Raw genomic sequence first — 19,414 nt, 5'->3', positions numbered from 1 at the left:
GTAAATTTCAGGTCAACAGAAGTAGACTTCAGAACAAGAACTGGTTTAACAGAAGACCCACTAAAATTGTCACATGAGTCTGGCATGACCAATGAAGTAACAGCTGATTTTTTTTATACAATAGAAATATAGGAATACAGGTAGAAGGGTATTCCTTCTAAATATAGATTTTGCATTGCCACAGTTAAAAAAACAAATGATAGGACTCTAACATTGTGGTAAGATAACTGTAAATAATTGATTTAAATATTTCAATTGAATATTGCATTGACTAAATAGTAATATGAAAACAATACACTGTACCAATATTCAAATATTTTCATGTTAGAAAAAAATGGAACATAATCACCAAAACTATGCAATAATACATATAACATAATAAACATATCTAATGCATAAAATTTCACTCTACCACAACCTTATTTACTGATAAAATACATTCTTGCATTGAAATGAAATTGTATCATGCATCATGGCTATAGATTTATTTTGCTTTGAACACTATCACCAATGGCCTTCTTTGTTTTAATTTTCTTAACCACAATTTCAAAACCCGCCCAACAAATCCATTGACTTCCATAAAATGTCTCCTATTGTATCTAAAAGGAATGAAACAAAAACGTTTAAAACTTTATAAAAGCAAGGGAAAACGAACCAATAATGATTATTGGATAAATATTAGTTGAATATTCTCTTGCTTACTTTGATAAGGTATTTACCTTGTTTTAGTGACTTTCCAACTGTCCAAGATCTGTGTTCCTGTAAAAAGTCATATACTTTTTTTTCTTGAAAAACATAGGTTTTAATTAATGAAAACAATCCAAGCCTAGTCATTTAAAAATCGCCACTATTCCTTTCCAGAGATAATTTTCAACTGACATTTGATAGCGTTATTTAAACTGTGAAGCAGTAAATGCATTCTTAAAAAGGAAGAAAATGTATTTTAAAATAAACCTTTGATCTTAAGTTAAATTAATTAGGAATTTATATGAAACATACGCATATAAGTAGCTGACAACCCACTAAAAAATTGTGTTAACAAAAGTAGAATATACTGAAATGCTTGATATCATAGATAGAAATACTAGTAATCAATAAAATGATTGATTATATTTTTAATTTAGTCTACTATTATTTGCCGTAAAAACCTGTATCAACGGGTTTTTTTTTATAGGTACAATAATGCAACTGATGCGTTGTTTATAGTAAACTATAGGTAAAAGCTACAAAAATGTATTTTTTTTTTTAAAGAAACCAACTTTCAATTGAGATAAGTGTTTCCAAACAATGGCAGTGATATGTGGATTTAAAACAATTTAAATCCATTCGGGGGTCCATTAAAAATATTTCAGGGATATATTACATATTTAGTAATTTACTAGTAGGAGGGACAATATTATTGAAGCCATCACGATATACATCTGATGATATTAAACCATGGAAAAATACTTAATATATCGCCTCCACGATAAATTTCGTGAGAACCTTTCTTAACTATAGAAGGAAGATTAAAGGTTTTTTAGGAATTGCGCTTTATCAATTTTTCTGGAGGCGTTACATTTTCCTGTTCATACTTGACACAAAAATGATAAAACTCAACCAGTTCACTATACTGCAACTGATTATTGTTAAACCTAAAAATAACGTCCAAACGAAACAAATGAATACTAACTCTGTTTACAGTTTTTCACATTGTTATCCTTTGAATGGACTTGTCCGTTGCAACACATCTCTTTCTCCTTTCTGTAAATTCTTTCTGAGATAGAAAAAGGGACGATTTTAAAACAGTCCTGTTAGATAATGTTGAACACGTAAAAAAATAAGTTCAGAGAACTCCTAAATCTATATGCATAGCTATTTCTCTTCATTTTGATAACATGTAACAAATATCAATCTGTAATTAAAAACCTTTAGTTACCAGTTTTGTTGCACTTTATGTGTGTTAGTTGTCGATTTAAAATAGATTACATTTAATTTTTTTTATAAAGGTTTAAAAACACAGTAAAAATATTGTTATAGTAAAATCAATTCTTTCTCCATAAAACTTGAACGTTTATTAAATTGCAATGAAATACAACCTCTGCATTTAATAAATAGTTGTTCCTGAGTATATAATATATAGAATTAATTATTGTTTCAATGGTCATTGCTCGTTTGGATAAATGATTAAAAAAAAAGATGGCATGTCGTTATAAAGAAAATCATCTTCTGCACTTATGTGAATAAATGTTGATTTTAATTAAAATTTCTTACCTCCACAGCATTCTACTTCCTGTCCCAGTTGATATTTATCGTGAACTCCTGACCCCTTGCAGCAAATCTGTGTCGTTGTATTAAATTTTTCACCCAGAATTTCATCGATCTTCGTGTAGACACACTCACTATCTACAACTATAATATTTTCCAATAATTTATGCCGGCTAAATTTCTGAAGTTTATGTTTTTGGTTTAAAAATAATAGAAAACATACCTATTTTCTTTTCACAGTTCACTGAAATCATTATGCAAAAAACTCCCAAACATATAAAAATCATATTGAACATTTTTCGTATTCTGTGGAAAGGTTAATATAGTTTTATGCATGCAACTCCTCGGCTTATATATACCACTTTTGTAGGACGTTCAAAATCTCCCGTTTTGGCCCAGTATCGATCTTTCTTTTTCGTACATATTGTTAATAATATTGTAAAAAAAGCTGATTCATTTAAAGAAATACGGATCTTATGACGCAAATCCTCTTTTGAGTCAATTACGTTGCCCCTGAGTCTTTTAAATATGTCATTGGTCCTTTATCTAAAGTCTTATTGAATCCTTCTTTTTAATTATGCCATATCCGGCAGAGTACGAACACAAACAACAGCATGATTATTTGAAATGAAAATGATAAGAAATTTAAAAAGATATACATTAAACCATTACATTTTCGATTAGACTGAAAACCTTAATATAGCTGAATACTGAATGGTGCTTCCAATTAGCACTTTACAAGATCACTTACTTGCTTCTCTGCCCTGAACATTATTCATTTATTTTGCATACATTTTACATTTTTTTAACCTCTAATTAACAATTTGTAAGGTTCGTCTTTTAAAATATCCCTCCAAAAAAATAATAGATTTAAATTCATTTGGAAGAATTATATTAATTTGTATAATAACCATATATATTTTATAAAATATACGCAATTTAGAGGTCTGGTTAAAAGACAGTTTGCGTATACTGTCTCTTATTCTTTATCAAGCAAATATTGTATACAAGAGAGATAGAATATTTGAATTTAAAGATTGTTGCAATTTTGACATTGTCAAGAAATCGATAGGTTGAATCTTATATTTGAGCTTAAAGTACACCTTTTTAAGTGTGAATAATACCATATTTTACTAAGTTGCATTGCCTTATCTTTATATATTAAACAATTTTTTATACATTTATAATATGGTTATAATGATTTTGTAATTTAGATAAATTGACATTTTGGGTTTGTACTGTTTCCATAAAAAACAATAAATAGTTAAGGACCTTTCTTTATATAAACAAGTTTAGAGTGTTGAACCAGAGAAGGTTTTTCAGAAATGAAGGTTTATTTCCTTATCTGAGAGGGGGAGGGGGGGGGGGCATAACGCATCTATATCTAGACACAACTACGTGGAGGATCTTGTCTACATTTATTTATTTATAGGTGTCTCCTGTTTAAATGCAAAGTAAACCTATGCATTTATCAAGGCGATCACTTTAGATTGTGTTATGCACTGTTTTTCAATTTTACTATAAGATAATTTGATTTCTACTTGTCAGCGCAGGGAAAATGTATTGCAATAATACACTGTCTCTTCATCTGATGATACATATACATATTTAAATTAATGTAAATTAAATGTAAAGATTGAAGGAGGTCACATAGTTTTGTTTTGTTACCTTAAAAATGTCATTCATCAATAAATGTTAACATGAGAACCCTCTTAAATTCGTAGAATACTTTGCAGCTTACAATACCGAGAACTTGCCTAAGGGGGTTTCCTCCGATGTTTGGACAGAACAGGAAATTTAAATGTATGTTCATACAGGCTATTTTTATATCTGCCGGGAGAAAGTGGGGCATTCTACGCTAATGTCCTTCATGTTTCAAAATTTAAAAAATGCCACGTAAACATTGTTTTCAATATTTTTTGTGTTTAGCATCGATTAGTCATCAACAGTTAACACACACTGCTGATAATACACCTTTATTAACAAATGTAATGGGTTATGTGTGTATCCACAGAGTCTGCGTCATCTGTTTCATTTTTGGATATTTTACTGCAAATGGATGGTAATCTAACAACAAAACTTTAGGATAAACGCAATGTCTTCAATTTTTATATAGTCAACTTTCCTTACTTATGTAGCAATATACCTATATACCTACATATGGTGTTTTTGTCTCTCAATCAATTCGATACACAAGGCCATGCTCTTCGTATGAACAATATCTAAGGCGAGGCAAGCTACTGACAAACAAGTTGATAAAACAGGACAATCAAAAGTCCCGTTTGAAGTCACCTTTTTGTCAGCAAATACAATCTTCCACTGGGTCGCATGCTGACCGACGTTTTTCATACTAATTGTTAAATCATAATTAATTACATGTACCTAATTGTCTACGGACTTTTCCTCCCCCCCCCCCAGTACGACAAAGAGCACACGACGGGTATGAACAGTAAGCAGGATACTTACTCCTCCTAAACACCTGATCCTACCTCTATCTTTTTGGATGTCCGTGTTGCACTGCTTTGAATTTGTTTTCGTTTTATGGATTTTTGAGATGGTTGACGGTTTGTTATTGTCATTTTTCCATCCACAATTAAAACGTTCCGAAAAATCAATATATAAACAAGGTTTTAGTCCTAATTTACCCCCTCCCCCACAATTATTTGATGCATTGAATTTATGTTCATTTTCTGACAAGTTTGTCAAAAGTTTTTGGTTTCGTTTTACCTTTAAATCTTTAAGTCTTTAAATCAACTTTATTAGTGTTAGTCTGTTGATTCCATGCTGTAGTTTCTTCTGAGTTTTAAAGAATCCAAGATTTGTCTGACCCAAAAACAAATACACTAAGGATGGTTGTTGAATTTGTTTGTATTTCATATAATTCATTTACGTACATGCAACAACTGTACACTCAGAACTTATAGAATTTATATAAAATTTATGTGATGGATTTGGAAAACGTGTATTGTTCTGTTATTACAAAAATCCTTTTAACAGTACATGTATACTTAAGCTAATGTCGCAACCCCCCCCCCCCAAAAAACAAAACAAAACAAAAAACAACAAAAACCTGCGTTACATTTGTTTCTCGACAATAACACGTTTTTTCCCTTTCAGATATTCCAAAAGTAAATTTTGGTCTTTCCATCCAGTTACCTTGCTATTGTGAAATTTATATTTAGCAAAGCTGACCACAAATTGGCATAATCCAGATATATATTTTATTTGTATATTAAAATGTGTTGGTATAAACACAAAAACTTGGTTTTCGTTTGTTATTAAAGCTATGAAACCAAGCTGTGAAAATTCGTCTTCTTTTTTCAACGCTCTAGACGAGAGGGAAATTGACAACAATTAACAAGACAAGACATTTAACAATTTGACTGTAAATATCAACAAAAAAGATAAATATTTTACAAAATTTATTTCACAATTAAAAATTTGCCAGATGCTAGTGCATACAAAACTTGCACGACATTAAGCTATTTTTTGCAAAGGAATATCATCATCAATATTGATTTCCCCCGCCTCGATTTTCTTAGCCAGGATTTCCAAATGCGTCTTGTAAAGCGCAGAATGCCCCTTCCTTTCTTGTTGCCACATCTACAAGGTTACAGAAAAATGTCCATATCGTTTCAGAAATAAAGCTGACATGTTCTATACCATACTTGTTGTTTTCTGTAGCAAACGCTTTATTTACCTTTCTCTTAAACTTGTTATTATGTTTCCACAGCATCTGTGGTGTTGTGATGAGTATGACTTATCTTCACAGCAAATCTCTTTACTTGGTCTGTAAATTTTATCTATAATTGGTAGAAAAATAAAAAAAAAACTCGAAAACTAATCAGATAGGCCTTATTTTCTTGTATCAAATTCATCATAACCTTACTTATTCTTTTGCCTTTAGGCAACGATTTACAATCTCGGTTCATTAATTAAATACATTTCTTAATTTTACTTTTTTCAACATCAAAAATAAAGTGAAATGAAATCAAGATATATAAAAATAAAAAAACTAAGGGTTTTCAAACTAAAACAGACATTCTTATATTAGCAGATAGAAAAGTAATAAAATGAAATTATCGATTTCAATTCATCTTCGGACGTTGCATATTGAGTTTTATTAGGAATGTTACACTGGTAAAAAACTAAGACGTCTAAATTTATGATTGCTATGGAAATAATATCTTTAATTTCCACTTACCCCCGCAACATTGTACTTCCTGTTCCTGCTGACATTTGTCGTGAACACCAGATCTGGGGCAGCAAATTTGTGTTGTTTCATTAAATTTTGCATACTGAATTTCACCATTCTGTGTGTACACACACTCGTCATCTACAACTGTATCATTTTTCATGTTATACCCATTGCCATATCAGTTAAAAATCTCAGGATTTTTTTTAAAATGAATACCTATGCTCCTATCATTCTTTACTGCAGCTGTTTTGCACTGGAGTCCAAAAGTTAGTAATAATAAAATAAACATATTTGTTGAGAGGAAATTATTATTTGTCAAAATAAAATACAGGTACTTAGGACTGTCTTGCTTTTATAGTATTGCTTTGCTTGGGCGTTGAAAATCTCCCCTATTTTGTCCAATATCAACCCCCATGTTTCCGTTATTACTTGCAAGGTATAATATGTCATATGGGACACGATTTTAGGAACATTAAAAGTTGTGTAACGTCTCAGATTGAGTAAACAACACTGGTATTGTATCTTGAAAGAAAGATTTGTAATGACAATTATTTGTTTTTATTCTTTTCAACAGATTTTAAACGGTATGCTTGCTTAATTATCATAAAATTATATGAGGAATAACAAATACAAAGTCACTTGTTTACATTAAGCTTCCTACTTGTTCTCTAAATATATTTAGATTGCCAAATTTTCACAAAAACATAAAAGCAAATCGAGCTGGTGCACATATTTCAACAATAAATTCATCCGGGATATGAAAGTAGCGACAACAGAGAAAAACACTTAACACGCGTTACCGGGTTATGTTAATTTCTTCTGCAATGGTATCTTTCTTCATAATCCACATGGATTATCAAAGAGAGCATTTGTATTCTTTTTATTTTCATCTCTCTTTTAACAAATTAATGAGTTGATTGATAGAGTGACTTAGTTATTATGAATATACACCAGTACGTTGGATAAAAAAAGCTAAGTGGTCTTATAATCGTCGTCGATCGATAAACTGGTCATATTTCAGTCCTGTTAGTTTCTAAAGAGCTGTGAATTACAATTAATTTTCTTAAGAAATAGAAGGAATCATACTCAGTGATGTAAATGTATAGTGTATAATATAAAAGGGGTTTTCTTTCGGTTATTTGGAAATGAAAAGGGCATTTAAATGTTGATATTTCTCGTGTTTTACCCACTCAACTGATATCATGACCAAGGAAACATTTGTTCGCATTTTACGCAATTGATTTTAAACGATGGTTGTTTAATAAAAACACTGAAAAATGCCTACTTTTTAATTGTACTCTCAATATCATTACTGAACAACTGATGTTAACAAAACTTACTCTCATGTAATTTTTTATGTGTAAAGACATTACGTGTTCGATAGTGTACAAGATTATAACAAACATATCGAACGGAAAATAACTAATTTTGAGTAGCGAATGCAAATAAATACATATATGCGAAGAGTTTACGCAAACCTGTGCAATATAAAGACTGCATAAATAAAAATCATTAAAGTAAACTATAAGAAAAAATTCTTGATATAAATCATTTTCAACTACACATCAAATAAATATAATACCTGTCTATATTTAATGAACAGAAATAACTTTCAATTGGTAGTAAATAATTAATTAAGTACATGTATATTAACATACATTCCTATACAGAGATGTTCCTAACAATTTGCAACAATCGTCTAAAAACTATTCTATTATAAAGGTAAGTAGCATCTTCTTCTGATTAATCAGAACTTCTCACATTAATTACTTCTTCTTCAAAAGAAAAGAAGCAAGCATGTTAATACATCAACTGGAAAGAGGTGTTGGCGCTCTCCATCTAAATGTTTGTATTGTCCTTAATATACGAAAGCCTATAAGGCTTATTCGAGATTTAAGATTCGACATACACTGTACAAGATTCGATTGGGAACACTTGTCACCTGATTTGGAACTTCTCGAACCATTTAAACTGGCGAAACACGTTCTCGTCATTCAAGACAACCTTCTGTATATAAAACTTAAGCTAAAAACTAGATATAAATACAGAGCAAACGTCATGTATATCAGTAATAAACCCAAAAATATACCCGAAGATTAGACATTGTCTAGCCGATAACTTTATTGGTGTGGAATGACTCCACTTTGTATAAGATGCCAACGTATGGTGATGTTTATACGTTCTAGGTATTTTTACCCCAAGCGCCATCAAAAAGGCCTGGGAAGTTCCGATTGCGCCATTTACATTGTGTAAGAGTTGTTTGAAAATTAGTTGTGTAGTTGGAATAAACTTTTAGAAAAAATACTTTCATTTGTAAAAACCAAATCTATCAAAATCTTTGTTATTTTAAGTGTGCATGGTACGCCATAACCAACTAGATACGCTTACAAAAGTTTAACCCATAATCAACAAGATGCACTTATAAGAGGATAACTCGTTCATATATAGCAAGATAGAACAAATTTGGGTAAGATTAATGTATCCATCATTAGGTTGTTAGCTCACATTATTGTTATTATGATTTGTATTACAGTCTCAGTTTCTTTTTCATGGGTTAGCATCTAAAGTTTTGTGCAACTAAGTTTAGTGCATTGTTATGCAAATCTGTTGCAATTTGGATCTCATGTGTATGACTGATTATATTTGGATCATCCTGCAACATTGTACACATGTTGTTTTTGTTTTAGTTTGAATTCAGTCCATGGGCATTGCATGTAGATCTAGTATTTTATATTATTTACACATTGAGCTCTATGGTGATCTTTTTAAAATGTGATTGGTTATCACTTGATACAAGTAGAATTTTATTTAAAATGTAAATAAAATTACATTACAATGAATGGATAAAACACTAGGCTGTATTACTTTCAACTGGTGCATAAATATCATCATTCAATGTTTTTATTTATGTTTTTACACTGGGAAAAAATATTCCCATTGAGTATTTAAGGATGTTTTAATTTCAAGTTGGTGTATTTAGCATCATTACTGCGTATTTATATATATATATTTTCAGTACATCAAAGAAAAGAGATACCTAAACAAAGCAGAAGGGCTTGGTTCTCCACTGTGACAAGCAGCTCGACACCAGTGTCAAGGGTTAAATAAGCGAGATCAGACTAAAATTTGACATCCCTGCAGCGCAGAACCAACTGGTGACTGGACGGATCGGTAGTCGTAAAGTTTCTGCTACATATTATATAGCATAATTGATTATTTCTCAGCTTAGAGCAGATACAGGGATGCAAGAACACCTTCAAACATCAGTTTCCCTACCTGGAACCTAGGCCAACCACCAATACTCTAAAAACTTCAGCAATGGCAATAAAAAAATCCAGAGACTATAGTTAATGACAATACATCACTTGGTATCATAACCTCTGGGTTTAAATATGAATGAAAATTTGGGCTGACAGCTATGTACATTTGACTCAGCAGTTGCCAAAAGTTATGAGCAACTATAAAATCAATTTGTTTTAAATTAAAATTTCACCAGGTTGTTTAAAACAATCAATTTCAGTCCATTCGTCAATAAACTGATATACTTACAACATATGTGCAATGTCAAAACAATTTAGTTTTTACATGGCTATTGGTCTTTTGATTCAATTTTTTGTAGGGTGCACAGAATAAAAATGTTTGACTAGGCAGTCATTAATCAAATTTGTATGATTTAATATAAGCATTTCGTCTACTGCACAAAATCCATGTGCTCTTTGTATCAACAATTTATTACTTTCAGTATACTTAGGCAAGCTCATTATTAGCTGTTTTTTTTTATTTATAGTTATACTTATACTTTATATTTATGTGTACAAAATTCGTTCTTTTAACATTAAGTATATAGGAATCTGCATAGAGCTCAACGGTCAACAAGGCTTGCTCTATCTGAAAGCATGTGACAAGAAGAAAATGCAGAGTCGTTGAAAAAGATCAACAAGGCTTGCTCTGTATTATATTTTATTATATGTATAGAAGTATTTTTAATTTTTCTTATTTGAATGTAATGTTGAATGTTTCATTAAGGTCAACAAGGCTTGCTATGTTTCTGTCACTAAGAATTATATACAAAAGTGTTCTTTGTATTAAAATCCTAGAAAGGTTTTCAAATTTATCGGCTAATTGTTCGACGTATAATTCGATATAGGTTAACAGGGTTTGCCCTATCAAAACGTTTATTTAAGTGGTTGTATGTTCATTCTCTAAAACAGTGGTCAACAAGGGATGCTCTTATCTATTTTTCGTTTTATAAGCAAAATATTTTAAAACTATTTATACGTTTTGGTTGTGGTCAACAAAGCTTGCTATGCCATAATGTTAAGGCTCATTTCAGAAACTTTACGATCATTACTCGTTCTTGTCTTATTTAATCATTTTAAGGTACCTCACTAGATCAAGACATACTTTTAAAAGACACTTTGTCACAAGGTGGCGATTAAATGTTAAAAACTATTTGTATCAATCATTTGGTTATATATCATCAAAACTCATCGGTTAAAATATTCCACTTATGAATCGCAAATCATAATACGCCTGAAAAATTTTGTTCATTATTATTGAATTCAAATTTTTAAATTCAGTTTGAAATCAAATGTTGCGTATGTATGTCATTATTATTTTTTTACTCACATATTTGACTTATAAACCAGTACATGTACTTCCTATGCATCATGATACGTAGTGTATCATAATTAAGTAATTTTCTGCTAATTTGCGAAACGCTTTCAAGGTGTAGTGATCAACCTTATGAAGATTATTTTTTATATAATCTGTTTGTTATTAACAATTTCAGGTACAGGTACATGCTCCAGTGTTTTCAACGAGTCCCTAAAGACCAAGGTCTTTAAGTTGTGGCGGTTTTTAACCTTACCTTTGCAAATTAATTTTCCATTTATTAAATGATTTTTTCTTGTTTACTTTATTGTTTTCAATTTAGACAATACAAATTTAGTTGATTCATTTCGATAGAAATGATAGCACGGATGTAGATTTAATACTTTAACTTCATCAATGAAAATAACATGTACAGAGGTGTTTCAACATTAAATTGAAGAGTCTCTTCTTTCCTTTACTCTCGTTGATAACGGTAAGTTCTTAAGTGAATACCTCGGTTAAAAATTCTACGTTATCACTTTCGTTTTTCAAGCTGAAAGTATGGACGTAAAAATTTGACCTTGGGGGTAACTGGCAGTGTGACATTGTCTGTTAGTCTATACATAACCCATTTAACAATGGCGACAAAAAGACGATAGCTGATATATAATTATTGGGTGTTTTTTTGGTCTTATTATCAAATTGAGTGATCATAATAAACTTTAAATAATGCTTATATAATGAAGACCCTTACGTATTAACCTGGCCTGATGGTAACGACGCTAAATTTCAATCTTTCTTAGAATTAAGATATGTCATATAATTACTCCTAACATTTGTAACTATCCACATAGTATAGAAACACTTTTCAATATCTTTTCATTTTTTATGTTGTCTATTGCAAGACATTCGACTGCTTCATGATCTTAGGGCCTGTTTTTTTATATTTTTTTTTTGTTGAAAAGAAAAATATTTAGTCTACCTATTAAAAAAATATTTTAAAGTTTCATTTCGGTATTAAAATGGTTTTTATGAATAGGAGCAATTTTGTGATTATCTACAGGTAGGCAAATATAAATGTATGTTGCTTTTCAGTATATTAATGTCTCACCGACATTTAATATTCAATTCTCAAATGTTTGTTTAAAAAAACTTCTGATGCCCGACAAAAATATATGACAGTTGTATTTTTGCATGCTTTATAGTTTGACTAATATCACGACAAAATCTGAAATGTTTACTTAGTTTGATCTCCGACAAAGAAATACCACGAACATAAGTTTTTGCCACAATACGTTGCTTGTTTTACCCCCAGAAATTTCACATTCATCACTTTTTATATATACAGTCAGTTTTTAAATTTCAAATGTAATCGGTTTGAAAATAAACTTTCAGACTTTAGTTAGTCCGGTACTACATTTAAAAAAAAAGAAGAAGACTTTTTAGAAACATAGTCCTGTTTCAGATTTTGAAGTAGATGAAACTTAGCTCAGGTAACAAAGAATAAATATAAGCCCCCCCCCCCCCCCCCACCGTTTTGTAGCAATTTTAGGTGAAGGAATTGGGAATCAAAGATTGTTCTAATAATCACAAGACATGGCATGGCAATATGAATATTTCCTTTAATTCAAAAGAACTTGTCATCAAATAATATTTATTTTCCCTGCCTCGATTTTCTTAGCCAATGATTTCAAAACGCGTCTTACAACCCGCAGGATGACATTTACTTGCTTGCTGCGGCATCTACAAAAATAAAAGCCATTATGCACAATGTTTCAAAAACTTAGCAGATATGTTTCATTAACATAATTGTTATTCTCTGTAACAAACGCTATATTTACCTTTCTGTTAAACTTGTAACCACGTTACTGCAACAATGGTGGTGTTGCGATGAGTAAGGTTTATTTCCACAGACCTTATCTGTTTGATTATCCGTGCCCCATGTTACTGTGAATAATCAAAATGAATTTAATGAATGTAAGTGTAATTGTAGAAATCTCCATAAAGTATAACTAAAAACATACAACTTTTTCATCCAATCAGCAGTCGCTAAATATTGTCTTAAGTGATATTTCTAATCGTTAAGAATTTCTCTAAATTCAAAGCGGCGTCACTTTTTGATTGACAGCTAAGAAATCCTAAACGTAAGAGCGTTAACGTCTTATTGACGCAGAACTGTTGACAAGCCAATAAAAAGGGGCGTAATTCTAAGTCAGATCGCTCTCCCCGCCCTTTTTCCTTAATCGGGTAAATGTTATTTAATATAAAATCAAAATTGTTTTAAAACTAATTTTTCTGACTTTTTCCGCTTAACAAAAGTACGATGTGCTTAAGTTTATCTAAATCTAAGATCTGAAAAAGTGTGATAACAAGTCTAGTTTATCAAATCATAGATATAATTTTAAGTCTATTTAGTTAAAATCAGTTCCGTTTTCTTCTTTTATCACATAATTTTGCGAGTGTGGAGTTACTTATGTAAGAATTTAGGCTAAAGAATAACTAAATTAAACCCCAATTATATACCTAATTATAAAGCTAATTCAAATGCACGCACCTTTTTCACAGCTTGTCATTTCTTCATTAATTACATGAACTCGTCCCTCGCAACACATCTGTATATTTGGTCTGTAGATTGTATCTATAAAAGGTTAAAAACAACAACAACAAAGTTAAAACTAATCAGTAACATCAGCATTCCTTGTAACAAAATAATAGGTGTAAATGGAGGGCCTTAGTACTTTTTTTTCTCGGTTAAAAATCCATAATTTCTTTTCATTATTTAATAAACATATTTTTAATTTCACCTAAAAAGGAAAAGTAAAACGAAATGATAAACCATATTAACTATATAATAAAATGGGAATCTGAACCAAAAATAAAATATACATTCATCATCAGAAACAAATAGTAAACTATTGCTAAAGTTGTCAATGCTAATTCAGACGTTGCCAAAACAGTCATCAAATTATCAAAACTTTAGTTTAACAATTTTGCATTTTGACCAATATTCATATCATTTTCTGTATTAAAAAAACGAAAACAAAACATCCTTTTTACTTAAGGTAAAATTTTGATTGTCAACGAAAAAAGCCCCCTTGCAGTATAAAACAAAATTAGGCAAACGTAAATATTCAAGAACTTGAATAAAGGCTTAATATATCAGTATCTTGAAGTTATTCATTGCATCTAAATGAATAGTAAATGTATATACCATTGTCATTACAGACCACTACATCCTCTGCTTCACATGATCACATTTGTTCTTATCTTTAATTTGTATTATCAGTAATTTATGTAATTTATCAGATATACACCTCTTTGTAAGTTTTGACCAAAATTGATATTCAAATGAATTTTCAAGGAAGAATGATTTGAAATTATTGTTGCAGAATCATTGAGATGTGCATTGACACAGCTGACATAACACAGTTATGTTTCAATCTGATTTCTCTTATCTACATTGTTCAAAAGATAAATATATCATTAAAACAATTGTTCAATGGTTACATTGAAATAAATGTTAAAACGGGCTTGGCCCATGTGGCTAAAACTATAGAAGAAATGAATATAAAGAATGTTATTTAATTAATAATTGCCTCCACAACAATCCACTTCCTGTCCCTGTTGAAATCTATCCAGGACTCCTGATTTTCGGCAACAAATCTGGGTACTATAATCAAACGGTGCAGATAGGATTTCATCATTCTTTGTATACACACATTGAACTGCATCTACAACTGAACATTAGATTTACAAAGTAAGTTTTAATGAACATCAAAAGAATGTTAGTAATGAAAACTAAATTAATTATGAAATTGTCATACGTACCTTTGACTTGCTTTTCTTTAGGTTTTACAACAATCTCCTCTGATAAAAAGATATAATACCAAAATAATAAATCACACTTTTCTTCTGATTTTAAAATATATTTTCTCCATAATAATGAACATGAATTTAACGTTTCCTTTGTTTGATATAGTCTATTTTGTTGAAAACAGTTCTGTTTTTCCTTTTTTTCTCATCACAGAATTTTGCAAGTATGGAAATACCTTAATGTGAATTTAGACTGAGGAATAAACTTAACAGAAAAAACCCAAAAATTCGTTTTGAACTTCAATTAACTTCAAATGCACGCACCTTCTTCACAGCTTTTCATTTTTCCATCAATTACATGTACTTGTCCGTTGCAACACATCTGTTTATTTAGTGTGTAGATTGTATCTTTAATAAATTAAACAAAAGAAAAATCAAAATTAAAACTTATTACCAATTTCTTATTTCCTTGTAGTAAACAGATGAAATTAGATAATTTACCATTTTTTTCTCAGTTGAAAATCAGTAGTTTCTGTTCATTAACAAGCATATTTTCTATTTTTCTTTGAAATTAAAGGTTAAGTAAAACGATGTCAACAAATATGATCAACGTTACCAAAATGAAATAAAATAAAATAAAATGGGGGAATCTAAAAAGAAATGTACATTTATCACAAAAATCAAAATTAAAAACTATTCCTCAAGTTATCAATGCTAATTCGAACATTCAAAAAAAGGCACGCAAATTATTAAAACATTAGTTTTACAATTTTGACCAATATTCACATCATTTTCTATATTTTTGATTTTTTTCTTTGAGTTTGGAACGTAAAGAGGTCAAATTTTGAGTGTTTCTGAAAAAAAACCTTGCAGTATAGGACAACGTAAATATTAAAAAAAAACCAATAAATCAAGGCGTAAAATATCAAAGTCTTGAAATTAATAATTGCATCTCAATTCATAAGTATATGTATATGCCATTGTCAAAAGAGACCAACACATCCTCTGAACCATGAGCCCATTTGTCCCTATCATTAACCTGCATTACCAATAATTTATCAGATATATACCTCTTTGTGGTTTTGACTAAAATCGATATTCAAATAACTTTGCAGAAAAACTGATTGGAAATGATCGTTTAACTACAGAATCATTGAGATGTGCATTGGCTACATGTATCATAAAATGAAGGCGTGGAGATAAAATACACTCAGGCAATATCAAACATATTCAATCGTAAGTATTTTATAAAATTCTATCTTTGAACACATGTTTCGTTTGAAACTGAATTCTTTAATCTTTATTGTCCAAAAGAAAAATGTATTATAAAAGCATATTAGAGTCTCCAAATTTTATTTTCCTTTGCAGAATTCATATGAATAGTGTGATTCATTTCTTTGTTTTACTTGGCTTAAACTATAGAAAACAGATGTAAATGAAGAATGTTTATTAATATTTGCCTCCACAACAATCCACTTCCTGTCCCTGTTGAAATCTCTCCATGACTCCTGATTCTCGGCAACAAATCTGGGTATTATTATCAAACGTTGCAAATAGGATTTCATCATTCTTTGTATACACACACTGAACTCCATCTACAACTTATCATTAGATTTACAAAGTAAGTTTTAATGAACATCTAAAGAATGATAGTAATAAATACTCAACCAATTATCAAATTGTCATGCGTACCTTTGCCGTGATTTTCTATAGGTTTTGCCACAATCTCCTCTGAAAGAAGATACAACACCAAAATAATAAATAACACTTATCTTTTGATTTTGAAATACATTTTCTCCATAATAATGAACATGAATTTAACGTTTCCTTTGTTGGATTTTAGTCTATTTTGTTGAAATCAGTTATGTTTTTCCATCATTTGTCATCCAAGAATTTTGCTAGTATGGATTATCCTTAAAAGTGAATTTAGACTAATGAAAAAACTAAACAGAAAAACAGTAATTCTTTATTATGAAGTAACTTCAAATGCACGCACCTTCTTCACAGCTTTTCATTTGTCCATCAATTACATGTACTTGTCCGTTGCAACACATCTGTTTATTTAGTGTGTAGATTGTATCTATAATAAATTAAACAAAAGAAAAAAACAAAATTAAAACTTATTACCAATTTCTTATTTCCTTGTACTAAACAAATAGATATAATTAGATAATTTACCATTTTTTCTCAGTTGAAAATCAGTAGTTTCTGTCCGTTAACAAACATATTTTCTATTTTTCTTTGAAATTAAAGGTTAAGTAAAACGATGTCAACAAATATGATCAACGTTGCCAAAAAAAAAAAAAAATAAATAAAATGGGGGAATCTAAAAAATATGTACATTCATTATAAAAATCAAAATTAAAAACTATTCCTCAAGTTATCAATGCTAATTCAAACATTCAAAAAAAGGCACGCAAATTATTAAAACATTAGTTTTGCAATTTTGACCAATATTCAAATCATTTTCTATATTTTTGATTTTTTTCCTTTGAGTTTGGAACGTAAAGAGGTCAAATTTTGAGTGTTTCTGAAAAAAAACCTTGCAGTATAGGACAACGTAAATATTGAAAAAAACCCAATAAATCAAAGCGTAAAATATCAAAGTCTCTTGAAATTAATAATTGCATCTCAATTCATAAGTATATGTATATGCAATTGTCAAAAGAGACCAACACATCCTCTGAACCATGAGCCCATTTCCCTATCATTAACCTGTATTATCGATAATTTATCAGATATATACCTCTTTGTGGTTTTGACTAAAATCGATATTCAAATAACTTTGCAGGAAAACTGATTGGAAATGATCGTTTAACTACAGAATCATTAAGATGTGCATTGGCTACATGTATCATTAAAGGAAGGTGTGGAGATAAAATACACTCAGGCAATATCAAACATATTCAATCGCAACTATTTTTTAAAAATTTATCTTTGAACACATGTTTCGTTTGAAACTGAATTCTTTAGTCTTTATTGTCCAAAAGAAAAATGTATTATAAAAACATATTAGAGTCTCCAAATTTTATTTTCCTTTGCAGAATTCATATAAATAGTGTAATTCATTTTCTTTGTTTTACTTGGCTTAAACTATAGAAAAAAGATGTAAATGAAGAATGTTTATTAATATTTGCCTCCACAACAATCCACTTCCTGTCCCTGTTGAAATCTCTCCATGACTCCTGATTCTGGACAACAAATTTGGGTATTATTATCAAACGTTGCAAATAGGATTTCATCATTCTTTGTATACACACACTGAACTCCATCTACAACTTAACATTAGATTTACAAAGTAAGTTTTAATGAACATCTAAAGAATGATAGTAATAAATACTCAACCAATTATCAAATTATCATGCGTACCTTTGCCGTGATTTTCTTTAAGTTTTACAACAATCTCCTCTGAAAAAAAGATATAAACCAAAGTGATCAATAACACTTTTCTTCTGATTTTAAAATACATTTTCTCCATAATAATGAACACGAAATTATCGTTTCCTTTGTTAGACTTCAGTCTTTTTAGTTGAAATCAGTTATGTTTTTCCACTGTCATCAAAGAAGTTTGCAAGTATGGAGTAACCTTAATGTGAATTTAGACTGAGGAATAAACTTAACAGAAAAACCCCCCAATAATTTGTTATAATGAAAAAGTAATTTCATATCCACGCACCTTCTTCACAGCTTTTCATTTTTCCATCAATTACATGTACTTGTCCGTTGCAACACATCTGTTTATTTAGTGTGTAGATTGTATCTATAATAAGTTAAACAAAACAAAAACATAATTAAAACTTATTACTTATTTCTGATGTCCTTGTACCAAACAAATAGATGGGATTAAATAATACACGTTTTTCTCAAGTTAAAATCCGTAATTTCTGTTCATTAAGAACCATATTTTCCATTTTTCTTTGAAATCAAACGCTAAGTAAAACGATGTCAATACATATACAACAACGTAACCAACGTTGGGAGACTCTCCAAAAAAAAGGAAACAAATATACATATATTCATCATAAAAACAAAATTAAAAACTATTGCTCAATTTATTAATGCTAATTCAAACATTGTCAAATCAGGCACGCAAATTATTAAAACATTAGTTTAACAATTTTGACAAGTATTCAACTCATTTTCTATATTTGTTTTCATTTTTTTCCTTCGAGCTGGAACGTAAAGAAGTCAAATTATGGGTGTTTATGAAAAAAAACTTTGCAGTAAAGGACAAAATTTAGCCAATGTAAATATTCAAAAACTCCAATAAATCAAGGCGTAACATATATTTAAGTCTCTTGAAATTAATAATTGCATCTAAATTCATAAGTATATGTTCTTATCATTAATCTGTACTATCTGTATTATCAATAATTTATCAGATATATACCTCTTGATATGTTTGACTAAAATTTATATTCAAATGAGGAAATGAAGTTTAAAGGAAAAATGATTGGAAATGATCGTTTAACTACAGAATCTTTGAGATGTGCATTGGCTACATGTATCATCAATGGAAGGCATGGAGATAGAATACACTCAGGGAATATCAAACATTTTCCA

The 19,414-nt window shown here is 29.9% G+C and overlaps 1 protein-coding gene and 4 long non-coding RNA genes across 7 annotated transcripts; all 5 read right to left on the bottom strand.

Moving 5' to 3' along the window:
- Nucleotides 1-264: 264 nt before the first annotated feature.
- Nucleotides 265-2,631, bottom strand: LOC105330648 (uncharacterized). The gene is made up of 5 exons (XM_011432499.4): nt 2,471-2,631; nt 2,254-2,391; nt 1,673-1,756; nt 720-759; nt 265-599 (listed from the first exon to the last, which is right to left on the bottom strand). Exons 1-5 carry the CDS (start codon nt 2,541-2,543, stop codon nt 485-487), a joined length of 450 nt encoding a protein of 149 aa, XP_011430801.3. The 5' UTR covers nt 2,544-2,631; the 3' UTR covers nt 265-484.
- Nucleotides 2,632-5,680: 3,049 nt separating this feature from the next.
- LOC105330647 (uncharacterized) lies at nt 5,681-9,823 on the bottom strand. Of its 3 annotated transcripts, none has more exons than XR_010709758.1 (4): nt 9,722-9,823; nt 6,452-6,589; nt 5,948-6,050; nt 5,681-5,850 (listed from the first exon to the last, which is right to left on the bottom strand). It is a non-coding gene; the product is annotated as an uncharacterized lncRNA (long non-coding RNA). The 3 variants fall into 3 exon arrangements; XR_010709757.1 differs by lacking the exon at nt 9,722-9,823 and adding an exon at nt 9,483-9,584; XR_010709756.1 differs by lacking the exon at nt 9,722-9,823 and adding an exon at nt 6,662-6,790.
- A 2,851-nt stretch (nt 9,824-12,674) lies between these two features.
- LOC117690694 (uncharacterized) lies at nt 12,675-13,726 on the bottom strand. Its single transcript, XR_004602603.2, has 3 exons — nt 13,593-13,726; nt 12,880-12,985; nt 12,675-12,781 (listed from the first exon to the last, which is right to left on the bottom strand). It is a non-coding gene; the product is annotated as an uncharacterized lncRNA (long non-coding RNA).
- A 914-nt stretch (nt 13,727-14,640) lies between these two features.
- LOC117690693 (uncharacterized) lies at nt 14,641-15,261 on the bottom strand. Its single transcript, XR_004602602.2, has 3 exons — nt 15,176-15,261; nt 14,867-14,905; nt 14,641-14,775 (listed from the first exon to the last, which is right to left on the bottom strand). It is a non-coding gene; the product is annotated as an uncharacterized lncRNA (long non-coding RNA).
- A 1,057-nt stretch (nt 15,262-16,318) lies between these two features.
- Nucleotides 16,319-16,933, bottom strand: LOC136271604 (uncharacterized). Its single transcript, XR_010709545.1, has 3 exons — nt 16,848-16,933; nt 16,544-16,582; nt 16,319-16,452 (listed from the first exon to the last, which is right to left on the bottom strand). It is a non-coding gene; the product is annotated as an uncharacterized lncRNA (long non-coding RNA).
- Nucleotides 16,934-19,414: the final 2,481 nt, after the last annotated feature.

The sequence above is a fragment of the Magallana gigas genome, chromosome 9, assembly GCF_963853765.1.
Source record: "Magallana gigas chromosome 9, xbMagGiga1.1, whole genome shotgun sequence".
In the NCBI taxonomy this organism is placed as follows: Eukaryota; Metazoa; Mollusca; class Bivalvia; order Ostreida; family Ostreidae; genus Magallana; species Magallana gigas.
The sequence above is the reverse complement of the archived record's forward strand: the minus strand, read 5'-3'. Positions and strand labels throughout refer to the sequence as shown.

Excerpts from the sequence above, each read along its gene's own strand:
- LOC105330648 (XM_011432499.4), bottom strand. The coding sequence starts at position 2,543 with ATGTTCAATATGATTTTTATATGTTTGGGAGTTTTTTGCATAATGATT. Across the intron at positions 1,757-2,253 it reads GGAAGTAGAATGCTGTGGAG|AAAGAATTTACAGAAAGGAG; the intron begins GTAAGAAATTTT and ends TTTCTATCTCAG. Across the intron at positions 600-719 it reads TGGAAAGTCACTAAAACAAG|ATACAATAGGAGACATTTTA; the intron begins GTAAATACCTTA and ends CATTCCTTTTAG.